The sequence below is a fragment of the Ambystoma mexicanum genome, chromosome 1q, assembly GCF_040938575.1.
Source record: "Ambystoma mexicanum isolate Mex_15411 chromosome 1q, UKY_AmexF1_1, whole genome shotgun sequence".
Classification (NCBI taxonomy): domain Eukaryota; kingdom Metazoa; phylum Chordata; class Amphibia; order Caudata; family Ambystomatidae; genus Ambystoma; species Ambystoma mexicanum.
The window spans coordinates 1,313,230,886-1,313,246,428 of record NC_090922.1 but is presented as its reverse complement, the minus strand read 5'-3'; the positions used below and the strand labels follow the sequence as shown (position 1 = coordinate 1,313,246,428).

Below are 15,543 nucleotides of genomic sequence, written 5' to 3'. Positions count from 1 at the left end.
GCACCTTTTCTTCAGATGTCATGTCCCCCCCAACTTTTTCAGCAAAGTTACTCCACTGCATCCAATAAATTTGAGTCCACATTTAAATCTTATGCATATAGCTCAGAAATTCACAATCTCACGTTCACACAGGGGGGTAAAGTTAAAGTGGGGCGAATATGTGTATATAGATGGCATCCGTCTATGTAACCTTTCTCTGGTACCAATACTTGTTTCTGAGACTGGAGAAAATAATACGTGCTGGGTTGCCATGTTTGGGTGAATGAGAAGTCAAGAGTCTTAATGGGCGTCAGCGGCATTGCCGTCATAGAATAAGCATCGTTTAGAGGTAGCCTTGTGTTATTTAGGACTAGAATTGTGAGAAATACTGTTAATGCTGGTGTCGTGGTTTGGAATGCGTGCATTATATGTAGCGCGAGCGCCGCAGGCATGCCAAGATTAATTGCGTCTTTGATGTCTTTTGGAGACTTTCCCTACATAAACTCTGGGGACCACCTTTGCATTGGTTTATTTTAATTATTATTTTGATTCATAACATTGCATCTTTCTTGTCCCCAAAATACCAGGGGGTATTAGACTGGGGTGCCTGCTCAGTGAATAAAATGCTATATCTATTAAAATCCCTACACAAGGCACTTCTGTGTTAAGCCCCAACATCCTGTATCATGGTACACTACAACAAGGAATTCGGCAAGTGAGATTATCTATAGAGCATTATAAATACCTAACAGACCTGTAACCATCTTAGTATTTTGATGATATCACATTAAGCTAAAAACAAATAGCTCCTTGATTGGCTTACAGTGCTGGGATAGGTTGCTGCTCCCAGTCGTCATGATCTTGGAGTCCGCATGGCTCGATCTGGTTGTCGGTGAGTAGGAACTGGGAGGGCTGTAGGCAATTGCAACCGACACTTCATCCTCTATCGTCGCAGTAGTAGACGCTGCTGTCGTCATCGTGCTGCTCGTGGTTGTACGCGAAGTAGTTGTGGTGAGGGTGGTGGGCCTTGGAGTGGTGGAGGGGGTTGATGTAACAGTGGAGGTCTTGGTAGTGGTTGACGTTGGAGTGGTGATGACAATGGGCACTGTAGCCAATGCAGGTGGTAGAGCTAAAAAAAAAAAAAAAAACATTTAGTTTCATTTTTATGTGCATATTTTTCCCGTGCAACTGTTTCACCCAAACAGCCAGCAATGTTTTTGTGTGGAGTTTTTTACCTGCCACATGGAATCCCCTATTCTGTCAAAGCCTGGTGAAGTGGGATAGGGATATCATAGGATGTTCACAGCTAAACCCCGGAAGCCGCGTTATGGGTCCAGACAGGAAGGGGGATTGGAGGTGAGGAGTGTACGGGGAGAGGACATGACAGGGGATATTCACAACTGAGATTGGGGCCACATTCTGGATCCTGACAGAGAAGGAGCAGGTAAGGGAACATTCACATGTAAGCTCATGGACTGCATTCCAGATCCCGACAAGGAGGGAGATATGAGGTGAGGAGGCTAAGGAGGACATTCACGGCTGAGCCCAGGAGTTGCATTCTGGATCATAACCAGGAGGGAGATATGAGGTGAGGAGGCTGAGGAGGACATTCACAGCTGAGCCCAGGAGTTGCATTCTGGATCCTGACGAGGAGGGAGATATGAGGTGAGGAGACCGAGGAAGACATTCACAGCTGAGCCCAGGAGTTGCATTCTGGATCCTGACAAGGAGGGAGATATGAGGTGAGGAGGCCGAGGAAGACATTCACAGCTGAGTCCAGGAGTTGCATTCTGGATCCTGACAAGGAGGGAGATATGAGGTGAGGAGGCTAAGGAAGACATTCACATCTGAGCCCAGGAGTTGCATTCTGGATCCTGACCAGGAGGGAGATATGAGGTGAGGATGCTAAGGAGGACATTCACAGCTGAACCCAGGAGTTGCATTCGGGATCCTGACGAGGAGGGAGATATGAGGTGGAGGAGGCTAAGGAGGACATTCACAGCTGAGCCCAGGAGTTGCATTCTGGATCCTGACCAGGAGGGAGATATGAGGTGAGGATGCTAAGGAGGGCATTCACAGCTGAACCCAGGAGTTGCATTCGGGATCCTGACCAGGAGGGAGATATGAGGTGGAGGAGACTAAGGAGGACATTCACAGCTGAGCCCAGGAGTTGCATTCGGGATCCTGACCAGGAGGGAGGGACATCGGAAGCAAGGAGAGAGGGAACAGGGCAAGGGATGTTAACAGCTAAGCCAGGGGCTGCATTTCACATCACGACTAAGTGGTAGGTGGCTGAGAGAAAAGGGGAGGAGTAAGGGAAGTGAGAGGGGAGGAGGTCAGCTACATCCCCAAGGCGGTTGCAATGAGACCTCCCAGGTCTGCATCATACTAAAGAGGGACACATTCCCATTTACCAATCAGAATAAGTGTTAAGGTCTGTGGCAAGAAGTGTACTTTAGTGCCTGTAAGTGCTAAGGATAGAAAAGCTGGGTCTTTATGTGCATGGGCAGCTAGCCTGATAACTGGGGTGCTGAACCAGTGTCACGGGTAAAGATTGGTTCGGATTGGCCAGCACAAGTGTTCATCAGCAATTAAAGCTATGGTCTGCATCCATTGCAGCATCATTTGATATGGCTTTTAATTTATCACAGGAAAGTGCATACCTGTGAAATACATCAGGATAAGGGAACCTATGATCTCTAAAAATCCTGCAGCAATGTCGTACCACATAGCTCCAGATGTCTGATCCCTTTAGCTGAATAGGATTTGAAGTGGCCTTACAAATCAGCAAGATATTATTGTTCCCTCTAACTTGCTCTTCTCCAACCAATCTCTGGTTCATGGAGGGAGCAAACCAAATAGATGATGCTTACATGTTTTTCTTTTAATTGTAATGGTCTATTCTGCAATCCTGTTTTATAGCAAAGGCACGTTTGTAAAGCTGCAACAAATGGCCCAATAGCCATCAATGTACAAGGAATTACTTAAGTTTCAATTAGTGCAATACCCACAGATCATATGCAGTAAGCATCCTTCATTCTCCTTTTCTCATAACCTCCTTTAACTACAGAAGTTTCCAATGATGGTATATCCTTGAAAGGGCAAGGGCAGGATTTCCAGTATCATCTGAAGCACCCCATATTGGCCTGCACAGGTGGGACCATCACTTTGGCAAGGATATTATAATAATAATTGTTCTTTTATAGCGCGGGACCAGTTTATAAGCGCAAGCCTGGGATTTGTACCTGTTTTGCTATGCAGTGGCTTCCAAGACAGACCTGTTGCCCCTGAGCTATCCTCCCGGCTCAATGACAATGAAGCTGTGACAGCTCAAGTATTTTAAATTTTTTTATTTATTTGCATTTTTAAAGTGCTCACACAGCCCGTGGGCATCGAGGCGCTGTTACAGGAATATGTCTCCTAGTTGTGTATTTATAACACGCTTAATACCCGGAGGTTTGTAAGCGCGGACCCGTGGATTGCACCTGTGTTGCTTTGTGTCGTCTTGTTTCCAAGGCAAGCATGTTACCGCTGAGCTATCCTCCCGGCAAGTATGGTATACCTTGCGCACGTCTGACTGTTTAAGAACAAAGGATGGATCATGATAAAGCATGGTGTGGGCGACACGGTTTGCCTGGCCATTCTGCTGGGCCTAGAGACCCAAGCTACTCCTCACTGATGAGCCCCAACAAGGGCGAAACATGTTTGGGGATGCTTGTGGTCTCGTGCAGAAGGGATGTGGCCTAGCAGTTCGGGCTGGACTGCCCCTTTTGGGGTGGGGCCAAGCCTGATTTGCATATGGTCTTTCCCTTCTGTAATGGCTTGGCAGGCGAAGAACGGTGGTCTGGAGGGTTGCCCAGAGCATTGCCAGTGGTTAAGATTAATTCTAAACCTTCCAGACATCACCTCTTTGTTTTTGCAACAACAGCAGAATACATCGCAACTTTGAATCAGGAATTTGTAAATGACAAGCTCCACTTAGCTTCCAATGAACACATTCTCACACAGGATAACAGAACACAGGAAACACCACATGTGTTTTTACTAGCCTCTTGTAAAGGAAAATAGCCATGTAACAAGAGTTATTAATTTACCATTACATCATACAGTCATATGTCTGTCAACACCATTAGCGGAGCACACCTGAATCTGTTGTCATTGCTTTCTGAAGCCAATTATCTATTCATGTTTTGCAACACAAGCTCCTGAACCTGATTGGAAGGCAAGAGCTCATGCTGCCTTCTGTGAAAGAGCACATTTTAGAACCTGGGAGAGCACTAACAAGCCAAGGAGTGAGGCCAGTACAAGCCTCTCCCCAGCTGGTGTGACCTGGTTTATTTCAACGCTGGCTAAGTAGGAACTCTAGTTACAGGACTTTGTGGCACTCAAATTGTCCCCCGCTACCACCTTTCAACAAACCTGCATAAATATCCAGCTTCTGTTTTCTAGCTCAGGGTTGGTGACAAGGAAGCGCCTGTAAAGCCGGGGGGGGGGGGTGGGTCTGGGGGGCGTGATGGGAGCATGGTAAGGTGCCAGTGGGAGTGAGTAGAAGTGATCATCAGTGAAATTCTAGTTCTCCAAAACCGAATGTAGATGTTGATATGTACACTTGGCAATTTGTAAGTTTTGGCCATTAGATGGCACTAGCCAAAGATGTCTAAGACTATGGACATGGGAATTGCAGGCATAGAGGAGATGGCACCTGAGGGGTTTGTGACGAATCGAGGGAATTCGTCCTGTGACATATCCCAGGGCATTGTCACATCTTCTATAGGGGAGGCCCCTTTGCATGAGGTGAGGCCGCTACACGATAGTCCCTTTGGGGGTCGTAATCAGTTGGTGGAACTAAAGCGAGGGCAAATCCTTCATGGGATTGGTGACAATTGCCCTGGGAGAGCAAAGTTTTCATCCTTCCTTTGATGTCCCCACTTCCTTAAACCCCACCAAGTCCCTCTGGTCCCCCACACCACTATTTGTTATGGTTTAGTAGAGGACATCCTTAAAACGACAGACGTGCAAAAGGGGGACTGACCCAAGGCTGAGCCAAAATGTCACTGTGTCGAGGAGGATGAAGCAAGGAGGCGAATGCCTACCATGGAACCAACACATGCGGTACAGCTGTGCAAAGGCAGACCTAAGGTTAAAAAGGTAATAAGGACTCACTTTGTGGTCGAACAATCAGCCTTGGAGGAGCAGGGAAGGAGACACTGGTCCTGCACTGAGGAACCCGTAGACTGGAGGCTGGGACATGGACTGCCACAGGTACCTGAGCGGTCTTAGTGAGGCGGACCTGATCAGTGGCAGAGACACGGAAGCCAGACCAGCAAAAAATGACAAGGAACAGAGATATGGGCAACCAAAGACTAGAGACACGCTGGAGCTGTGGAGCCGCGAGGAGAACTCAGACCACGGGCAGAAGCGGAGAAGCTTCGCTCCAACTCCTGAAGAGACTGGAGACCGCCAGATGCAAAGTGCCGGACCGGTCATGGGGACATTGAAGGAGCTGAAGGAGCTTGTGAAAATGTCCCAAAAATCACAAGGGGTGAAAGGGATCCTGAGCAATATAATTCAAACTTTGCAAACTTTATAACACCCGAAACTTACATGGGGATGAAAAAGGAGGCATACAAATAAATACAAACTTTATAAAACCACTGAGAACATCCTGAAGAGCACAAGGGGGTGAGAAAGAGAATCAATGAAATAATACAAAGTGTGTGAAGCAGATAAACATGTCCCCAGGGACACAAGGGAATAGGGGAGGAAGCAAACAATCAGATACGAACATTGAGAGTGCACCTAGGTGGGGCAGTACCTGGCAGGAGAGTATACCAGGTCAGTCCAAGTGGACACTAGGTAAGGAAGGGACAATGATCCCACCAAGCCAAAGGAACAGGGTCTGGGACCCAGAGGAAAGTGGGGAAAGCACATCAGTGGAATGCATAAGGGTGGAGGACCCACCTCAATACAAGAAGAGGTATAACCAGAACATAACCAGTGGGCTCGATCCCAACATCAGTATATCTTTGAAAGTGAGCGTTGTGGAAATCAAGACTGGCAGGCGAGTATACCAGACTTGCTATACCAGTGGAAGATTCAACAGTGAGGTCTGGCAAGTTAATGAACCAGACCTGACAAGAGACTGGAAAGGATCGTTTTTGTGCTAAGAACTGGGAAAGAGGAATTTGCCAGAAGATTTTGAGGAACTTTGTTTTGTGAGCAAGTGAAACCAGGAACTGCGGAAGAGGATCTACAAGGACAGTGGGGAACATGGTTATCTTCACGTTTTGTGGAACTCATGAACTATGAACATTGAACTACATGCATTTCTTTGCAGAAGAACTGTACTTTGGGTGTCAGCATCCAGAATGGGAGAAACATCATTCTGCAGTTAAGAATGCACCTTCTTTTTCCTTTGAGTTAAATTGCAAGTGTAAGGGACAGAAGTAGGCTTAGATGCAGGATGGTGGATATTTCTGTTTGACAGACATCCTGACCCGGTCCATAGTATTCCTTTGGTGAGGCAGGGCAACCCCTCATAGTGGTTAAGGGCAGTTAGGCCTTTCCCCCAAACCCCTCTTCTTTATTCTGATATAAATAAAAGCTTTTAGCCCGAGCAAAAATGCCACCTGTGTCTAGTCTTTCTACGTCAGCACCCTTACAGTTCCTTCTCCCCAAGGGAGAGCTCCTTCCTGTGAGGCTATGGCAGTAAGCCCACACTGCAACAAACTCCCTAGTGGTCCAGGCAAGTGGGGCCTCACCGGGAGAGATCCCCGTTAGGGTACAAGGACTGCCATTCCTGTGAGGAACACTTTACAGTTGTACACACTATTGCCTACATGACAGGCTCTACAATATTGGAATCCTGTAAAGATAGAGACTGGGATGAAGACACTTCACAGAAATACCACTTTCTTATAAGAAATTAACCTGTTCCTTTTAATCAAAACATACAACTCACTGAGACAAGGATGTTAAATAGCAGACTCTGTATGGAGAGCAGAGAGAGAGAGAGAGGAATGCATATGCGGCCTAGAGCAGGCCCCGCAGTGCGTAAGATTGGGAGGAGGCAGAGTACGCATCAGAGAAGAGAACAGTGAGTTCGAAATTTGCTAGAGACGAGAGACTGGAACACCAAAGCCACAGCAGAACCCTGGCACGAGAGAGCAAACAAGCACAAACCCGGTATGTGCAGTTGAGATGCCAAAGTCAGGGCGCAGCCCCAACATTAGAGAGCATCAGGGCAGTAGCCCGATACGAGAGGCTGAGATGCGAAAGCCATGACGCATCTCCAACATGAGAGAGCATCAGGGCAGGAGCCTGATACAAGAGACAAGGGTGTTTGTCCCCCCCCCAACGTTTGTGGTACACCATTTTCTCCCACTCATTTGGCAGGGGCCCCTTTCTATTAGATGTCAAAAGAGAAGGTAATGCGGAGAACATGTCTAAAGGGAGACCTGAAAGAGATCATTATATCGTGCAGATCACTCGTCCCAGTAGACATTATGAGAGAGACTTCTCTTTGAACCAGCTGAAACTTTATTGTTGGAAAAGAGAGAAAGAGAAAACAAAATCTGAAATGATCAGGTAAACAGAAATAGATAGACAGAGAATCTGAATGTTAAAGTATTAAAATCAGGAAAAACAACACCTTGGAAGAAGGGGAAACCCATAAAATATTTCATGTCAGAAGAAGAGGATGTCAAAAGGAATAGGCATTGTGAATCAGTGAAATAAGCAAGTAGGACAAGGCAAATTGTGTTCTAATTCGCCCAGAGAGAAAGGCTGACTGAATAATAGTATCCTCCTAGGATACGCTGGAAGTAGCAACAAAGAATATATGGCTTGGAAAAGACGTCCAACAGGGGAATCCAAGGAGAAGGGAAAAATACAGAATGTAATGGAAGAGTTACAGAGATTAACAAAAGAAGTCACAAGTGACTATCAGAGAATTTCTAATCAGTATACAAATCGACAGAGCCGTATTAAAATCCACTCAAGGAGAAGGGAGTCACTCTCTGGATATAGGTTAGATCTTATAGTGGTAGTGTCAGTTAGGATCGTTTTTGGATGGCAGACTATTTCCTTTTGGACTTTCACGACTGACTGATGAGCACCTTAGCTAAAAAATAAGCATGGACCGCCCATAGAGACAGGGAAAGTTAGGCATTATCCTACACTTTATGAAATATTCGAGAATCATGTCTTCACAGAGTCAGTGTCCTCCTTCTGACTCGCCACAAGGTACACATTAGCCTGCAGATCATGTTTGGTTATTTGTCTTCTTTGCTAATACCCATGGACATGCTAAGGCATATGTTATTTCCCTCATGTCCATTCATGACCCTCTTCACCCAAACCATGCCCATTACTGACTCTCTAACCATGTTATCATTTAGATGCATATCTTGCAGGCTTATTAGAGTGCACCAATGATGTGCAATTGATTGACATTAGGGCAAACAGCAAACTGAAGCATGACCTCACAGGTGTCAGTCATTGATTTCCCGCTGTAAGGTTCCTGTACATCACCACTCATCCCTGGAAGCCAGCACTGGCAGGCGATGCTCCATTGGTTTGCTCCTTTTTGTTTGTTTAGCTTACCTCCTTTGTTTTGTGGAGATGTTGGATTTGGGCTTTCTTTCTAAAGCAATCAAGCTTTTTTAAAGCCCACCTGGGGACGGTGCAGAATAGAAAGGCGATATAGGGAGCAATGCGCGGATTGTATTGCTATCTCTTACACTCACGCACACAGAGCTCCTCCACAACACTAACAATACCCCCATTTAAACTGCTCCACACACACACACTACCACCACCACATGCACTGGCCACCCCAACACACTGTCCACACACACACGGCACTGCCCGCACATGCTTTTCATGCACACTGGTGCCACACAGACACCCACACCAACTCTGCCCCCAAACACACTTCCCTTCACACAGCACCTTCAAAATGTTGCTGCTTTCCACACACACATGCACTGCCTGCTCCACACTCATCCCAAGCATGCACTGCCCACACATAATAGATGCATATGCAATTGCCTCACACACACATTCACACTGCCGCTCACACTCCCCAAGATACATGTACACTGTAAACTACCCCATAAACATACCCCCCACACACTGCCCCTTATACATTCACTGCCTATAGACATCGTGTCACTATGCACTAACCACTCTAATCTCCACTCTTGTGCTCAGGAAACTTGAATACTGCTCAAGTCTACTCCTTGGCCTTCCGCTCTACTCATTCCTCCCTCTAGACAAAGCACTCATCTTTGATATCTGCACTCTCTACAACCTACTCAGATCGTCCCACTTCTATCTACCAACAACATTCTGGTTGGCTCTCCATGCACAACCACTCTCTTTTCAAGTTCCTTCTCCTAGTTTATGAACCTATCAATGGTCTTGTCCCTCAGTACATGTCTGATTGTATGTCAGTTTATTCACCATCACGTGCCCTGTGATCCTCCTCTGCACTCAACCTCACCATTCCATACCCTCTCAGTGCCTCATCGCTTCTGCTCTTTCTCCCGACTCGCCCCACTTCACTGGAACCTGCTGCCCGTAACAATTAAAGCCAGCCCAACTTTGGATCTCTTCAAAGATCTGCTTCAACTTCACTTACTTGCTAAAGACGGAGCTCACCCTGCCCTCCATCCCCATCCCCCCCTTACCTGACCCCTCCACTTCCCCCAGTGATGCTTAATAAAGCAATAATGTATATTTAATAATAATCCTCTGTAGTTTGAAGAACTAGTCCCCTTATGTTACCTCTGTAAGTCACCTGTTTTTTTTGTATACATTTTGTTTCACTTTCTCCTTGTTTTGTCCCTATTATATGTTCTAATTGTTTACACCTTCAAACGGGCTCACTACTTGTTCTCATCTTCATGCTACTGTGCAGGCACCCTTTGTGGGAATGCCGCCGACATCTGTAAATGTGTTATAGTCATTAATAACATCCCTTTCCTTCAAATAAAGAGAAATGCAAATAGACACACACTCCCCCTACATTCTCCCTGACCACTATCAGCCCCCACACACACTGTCCCGTTTACGACTGCCCCACCACCACCCACTGCCCCTTAGACACAGCCTCCTCACACACAAACACTAACCACACACACTGACCTCATTGAACACTGCCACCCACACACATTGCCTAGACACTCCCACCCACTACCCAAGCACACATGCACCCACTGCCCACTAACACAAACAATGCCTATACAACACACACTCCTCTTCCCCTCACCCTGTCCCAAACATACTGACCTTTCATAATGCTTCCCACATTGTCCCATCACAAACCCCACTCTCCTTGCACACTACCCCCATGCTCACTTATCCCATACACAGCCCTGGCCACACACACTGGACCAAATGCACACACACACTGACCCCACACAACACACTCTCTCCCCTCAAACGCAAACATTCCCACACATTTTCCAAACACACCCCTTGTGCCCCCAACCACTTCCCCATACAGACCCACTGCCCAAACCCACCACATCTACTAACACGGAGCCTCCAATCACAAACTCCTCACACACATTTTGCCCACTGCAGCACACAAATGCACTGCACACACACACACTCCCGAAAAAACAAGGGTCAATCCAAACCCCTTGTACAGTCGAAAGCCCTTGACACGTTGCTGAATTATTGACAGTTGTGAAATTGTAAACTACAGATGGAGTTGTGAAACAGGCGTTTGCGCCGGCTGAGGGATATGCTGTGCGAACTGTGATTGTGTGAAGCCGCACTTGCCTTAGGCTAAAAGAGTGACCCAGTTAGACGCGATTGCCCTTCTGAAGTCTCTGTTTAAGATTGGCAAGTACTTTGAAAGGTCTGAGCCTGAATACGGGGGAACCAACTAAAACCAGAGGGTTGTTTAAAAAGACATTGCAACTTTTGAATATTGTAAAATGAGAAGATTATGAATGAAAGGTGGTAGTGATCCCGACTGAGGGACGCCAAACTAATGGAAGTGAATCTCACATTGTGAAGAAGCTAAAGTGAAATACATTTTGACGACAAGTATGAACCCGACTGAGGGATGTCCACAGTGAGTGGTTGGTCTGAGCCGACTAAGGGAGGCTGACAACTGAGAGAAGTATCAGAGCCCGGCTGAGGGGGATCCAAGGATGAAGGGTAATCACCAGGTGAGAAGATTAGCAGAAGAAACTTTTGTTTTGTCATTTTTGACATATTGGGCCCTCTGAAATAAGAGACTTTGCATGAGAAGAGACGTGGACACAGAAGGCCCTGATAGAGAGAAATGTAACTGTAAACGTGTGCCAAAGAACCCAAAGAGAGTGCTGTGCTTAAGAGTCCTGCCTTGTTCCGTGCTAGAAACGTGGGGAAGGGAGACCCCAGCCATAACATCCTGACACATCATTTTGTGAATAATTCTTTATTTTCTTATGAATACACTATTTTGTAGCATAGCGGTAAGGATTGGCAATAGGCATTTTTTAGTATAGGTCCTTTTTATTTGACTAGACTCCAGTAGGACTGTATTATTTGATGGTCGTAGCTAGCTCCCATCTTAGATTTAGGTTTAGATTAGGCGTTCATCTCACCCATTTTACAGTGTAATAAACACCCTTGAACTGTGATTGCGTGTGCCGGTCTTGCTTTGATACCATGCCTTCCTTACAGCTGTGAAGAATCCTTTTGATCCCTCACTGAAAACCTGCCTAAAGTCTCCTCCGGGGTGGCCAGAGAAAGGCAGACACTTCCTGATCCCAACCCTGGGGGTGTTGTGCTGTGGGAGGATTACCTGAGAGGAGACGTGGACCAGGGTGGAGAGGATATTCCGTGGGATGAGACACAGTATTACTCCTCTGAAAGGAAGAACCTTTGGTTACCAAAAGAGGTAATGGCTTTTTGTCATTATAATGTATCTGACCCACATATAAGATCTAAAGTTATGGACACAATTATTATAAAATCTGAACAAGCCATACCAATGGAAATATTTTTTGGCTATTCCAAGCTAAACACCCTCCTTACTCCCAAGGGTATAATGTAAAGGAATCTGGAAATGTTGTCTTAAATAAATTGCCTTCCTCTGTAACATCTAATTGTAAAGGTTCAATTTTTAAATGACTTTGAGAGAGGTGAATTAACCCTCAAAGTCTAGCAAAAGCCTAAAAGAGGTAACTTTGTGGTTGGGGATGACATGTTCCATAATCCCATGAGTACTAGTACGAGGAGGGCGGCTGAAGAGGCATGCAGTTGCAGTAGTCAGGCAATTAAGCCTTACATCCCACACCTGAGGGAACCTGGGAAGCATAAAAGGCCCCCACAGGTGCAGGCAATTGGAAGGAAAGGAAGGAGCTAGAACTGTGACTGAAATGCAAGCTGTAGCAGTAGTAGTAGCAGAAGGAAGAAGGCACAAGGCTGTCAGACCGAGCAGAAGTGGGAGAACAACAGAGACAGCGGAACGTGGAGACAGCAGATTTCACCTGCTTCTTCTGAGTGGGTCCTGTTCCCCCAAACACTAAAGGTTGCACAGTGGAAGGCATGCAGGAGAGCTGTCTTTCCCCATGGCACCCTGATTGACGTGGTTGCACGCATCAAACGTGCTGGAGGCTGAGGCGAGGAGCAGTTGTCAAGCCGTGGGTCTCAGGAGCGAGAGGGGTTTTCAGGAACATGTGACAGAGTCACAGAGGAAGGGTGTGGGTCCCTAAGAAGGCCGAAATAGTAGATGTTGTGGCAGATGTTGTGGAAGCAGTGCGACCGGCAGAGTAAGTGTTAAAGAAGCCGGTGAGTGAAGCACACTGTTCTAATAACTTGCGCAAGCATTGCCGGCAACAGTATCCAATTCCTTATTCAATCGCGTATGGTTTAAAGTGAGTAAAAGTGATTTGTTGAAGCTGTAATACCGAAACAATGGAAATGTAGCTCTAGCATATAAAATGAACATCTGTTTACTCATAAAAGAAGCGTTACTGTTACTGTCTAAAGGAGTGGTCACGTGTCACTAATTTGAAAGAGTGAACGTTGTAGAGACCATTATTGAAAACTTAAACTTGATAATACCATTGTTGAAACTTTTATCTTCTAAAAACTACATGAAGCGGTTGCAAAGGAGGACAGCTATATCCTTCACTTTCATACGGAAATACAATTTAATACCAATATTAAAACTGAAAACTACATCAATGAGTGGTCGCATGTGCCCAATTCTGAAAGAAATACTGGACTCTATTCTTTATAAGAAGTTAGAGTGTATATATTATTTGAAGAAAAGAATAAGCATTGGCAAAGACCAGAGTCTCCCCATATTAACAGTGAAACCAGCCTTTCTCAGAGCTAAAAAGCAATCTCACTGTTACTGTGAAATTAATAACAGTTCAATTGGCCTGAGATACAAGTGTGCAAGCATTACCTGAAGCTAGGATTGTGGCCGCAAGGTTTCTGGGTAATTACTTGGGCTGATAGCTGGGAGAAAGGTGCAGGAAAGTTGAGGAAGGAAAACTGGCTGCTTGCAAAGACTATTTTGAAGTGGACACAACCAGTTCCAAAGACTGTGGAAGACAGAGACAAGTGAATCTTAAAGGCAAATCCAGGTTGTTATTGTGGCAGACAGACAAGAGAGGAAAAGAGGCTACCCCTTTTGAATAGCAATATTGAGAGGAAGAGTGCCTTGCCTGCCTGAAGGTGTTGAATTACTTTAAAGTATAACTTGTTGAAGCATGTCTAGAAGTACAAATCACAGAAGCTGTGGTAGTAGGCCAAAGTACTGAAACTGTGGTGGTATATCTGGTTGTAAGTAGATGCAACGGTGTAGTACTCTAGACAAGGTGGAGTATTGTGAGACAAAGGTGACTGCTGCATGGTGAATAAAGTAGAAGTGAAGTTGTCGACGTGGAAGCAGCAGCACTGAAAGGTCATCCTGACAAATATACCATTGTGAATTCTAAACTTGTAACTAAAGAAATATGAACTGTAAACCAAGAACATATACAGTGGTGAATATTGCATTTCTTTTCAACTGGGGCAAGTCTTCTTGAAGAGGTGACAAAGCATTGGTGCTAGGCTTACCATTGGTGCTATTTGGTGGAAGTGTAAAGTGGATATTTCACCAAGGAGAAAACATGTGCTATCTTTGGAACTTTGGTCAACAAACCCTAACTTTGACTTTGAAACATCAAGAACTAATTTGAGGCATTTATTTCTTTGGTTGAACATTAATGGAATTGACCTTGAATCCTGGGCAAGGGGATTTACCCAGGACATTAGAAGGTCATTCAGAAACTGTGAATGTTATTTATGTTACCTTGCATTACCAAACATTGTCTTTGTGTATTGTGTTGCTTAGTGTGAGGGCAGATATTGTGTGTTACAGTGTATTCCCTTCGTTTTGGTTAGGCAGGGAAATCCTCAGCACAGTAGGGATAGTGAGTCATTTTACTATATTTTATTTGAAAATAAAAAGGCATATTTTGATAAACATCTAACAGTTGTCCACCTCAAATTACTGACCCCTCACAATGTCCACAGTGATCCAAGTCACTATCTATCCAGGTTCCCTGATAGGTGTCACCTAGATTGTTCCCAGAGGAAGTCTAGATCGATAAGGATGCTGTCTTTAGGCCATCACACTAAGGTAGATAGCTTTTTAGAGAGCAGGGGTTACCAATCACTAGTACCAGCATGGGGTCAAGGGTGGCTGGTTTAGGGTGGGACTGGTGTTCAAAAGGTTAGAGAGTGGGGGAGGGCCACCAGGCTCATTTCTGGTTTAAAATGTCTTGGTGTATTCTTGAGGACACTTGTGAGACGATCATGTGCTAAATTAATAAAGGTAAGGGCAGGCTCCAAAATAGATCCAGGAAAGGCCTGCAGGAGTACAGTGGCACTACGTTCTCTCTGAGCACACCATCACAAGCAAACAAAATGAAAAGAGGGTGACTTGAACATGAACCTGGTTGGTAATAGTAAAGGTTTATGATATCACGTAGATCCACATCAGAGTAGCACAGCTTTGGAACCATTGATCCAGGGGACCAGCACATGGTCCGCGGAGGAGCTCAAATACATTCTTTGTGTTTGATGCACCATGCACTTAAGCCACGACTCTGCATTGTTGAATTATCAAAAGCACTAAAGGGATCACTGGCTCAAGCTGAACGGCGATAAGACCAAGGTGATGTTGTTAGGCCCCCTGTCTGCACTCTCCTGCTGGACCCCGACCTTCTGGCCATCCTTCTTGGTCCTTTCCCTTCTTCAGTTCTGGTGGTTAAGGATCTGAAAGTGAAAATCGCTGCTTCTTTATCAAAGGAGGCTCAAGTGGGGGCTGTCTGCCAGCATGGCTATTGCCATCTTAAGACGCTCCGCAATGTCCTCCCGCTTATTCCACCGCTGGTTCAGGCTCCGGTTGTATCACCACTGGTTGTTTCATCTATTGCAACTCTCTGTTTTTGTCACAACCGTCTAACTTTCTGAGTCGACTACAAGTCCTTCAAAATTCAGCTGCCCGTGTGGCCACTCCTCGTTGTGCCCACATCTCTCCCATGTTATGGAAGCTTCACT

At 45.6% G+C, this 15,543-nt stretch overlaps 1 protein-coding gene across 1 annotated transcript in view; it reads right to left on the bottom strand.

The window, feature by feature from the left end:
- Nucleotides 1–15,543, bottom strand: part of LRP8 (LDL receptor related protein 8) — a 1,426,130-nt gene that overhangs the window by 90,620 nt on the left and 1,319,967 nt on the right. The window contains exon 16 of the mRNA XM_069642168.1: nucleotides 803–1,108. Within this exon, the coding sequence (XP_069498269.1) occupies nucleotides 803–1,108 (306 nt within the window). The remainder of the gene's footprint in view (nucleotides 1–802; nucleotides 1,109–15,543) is intronic.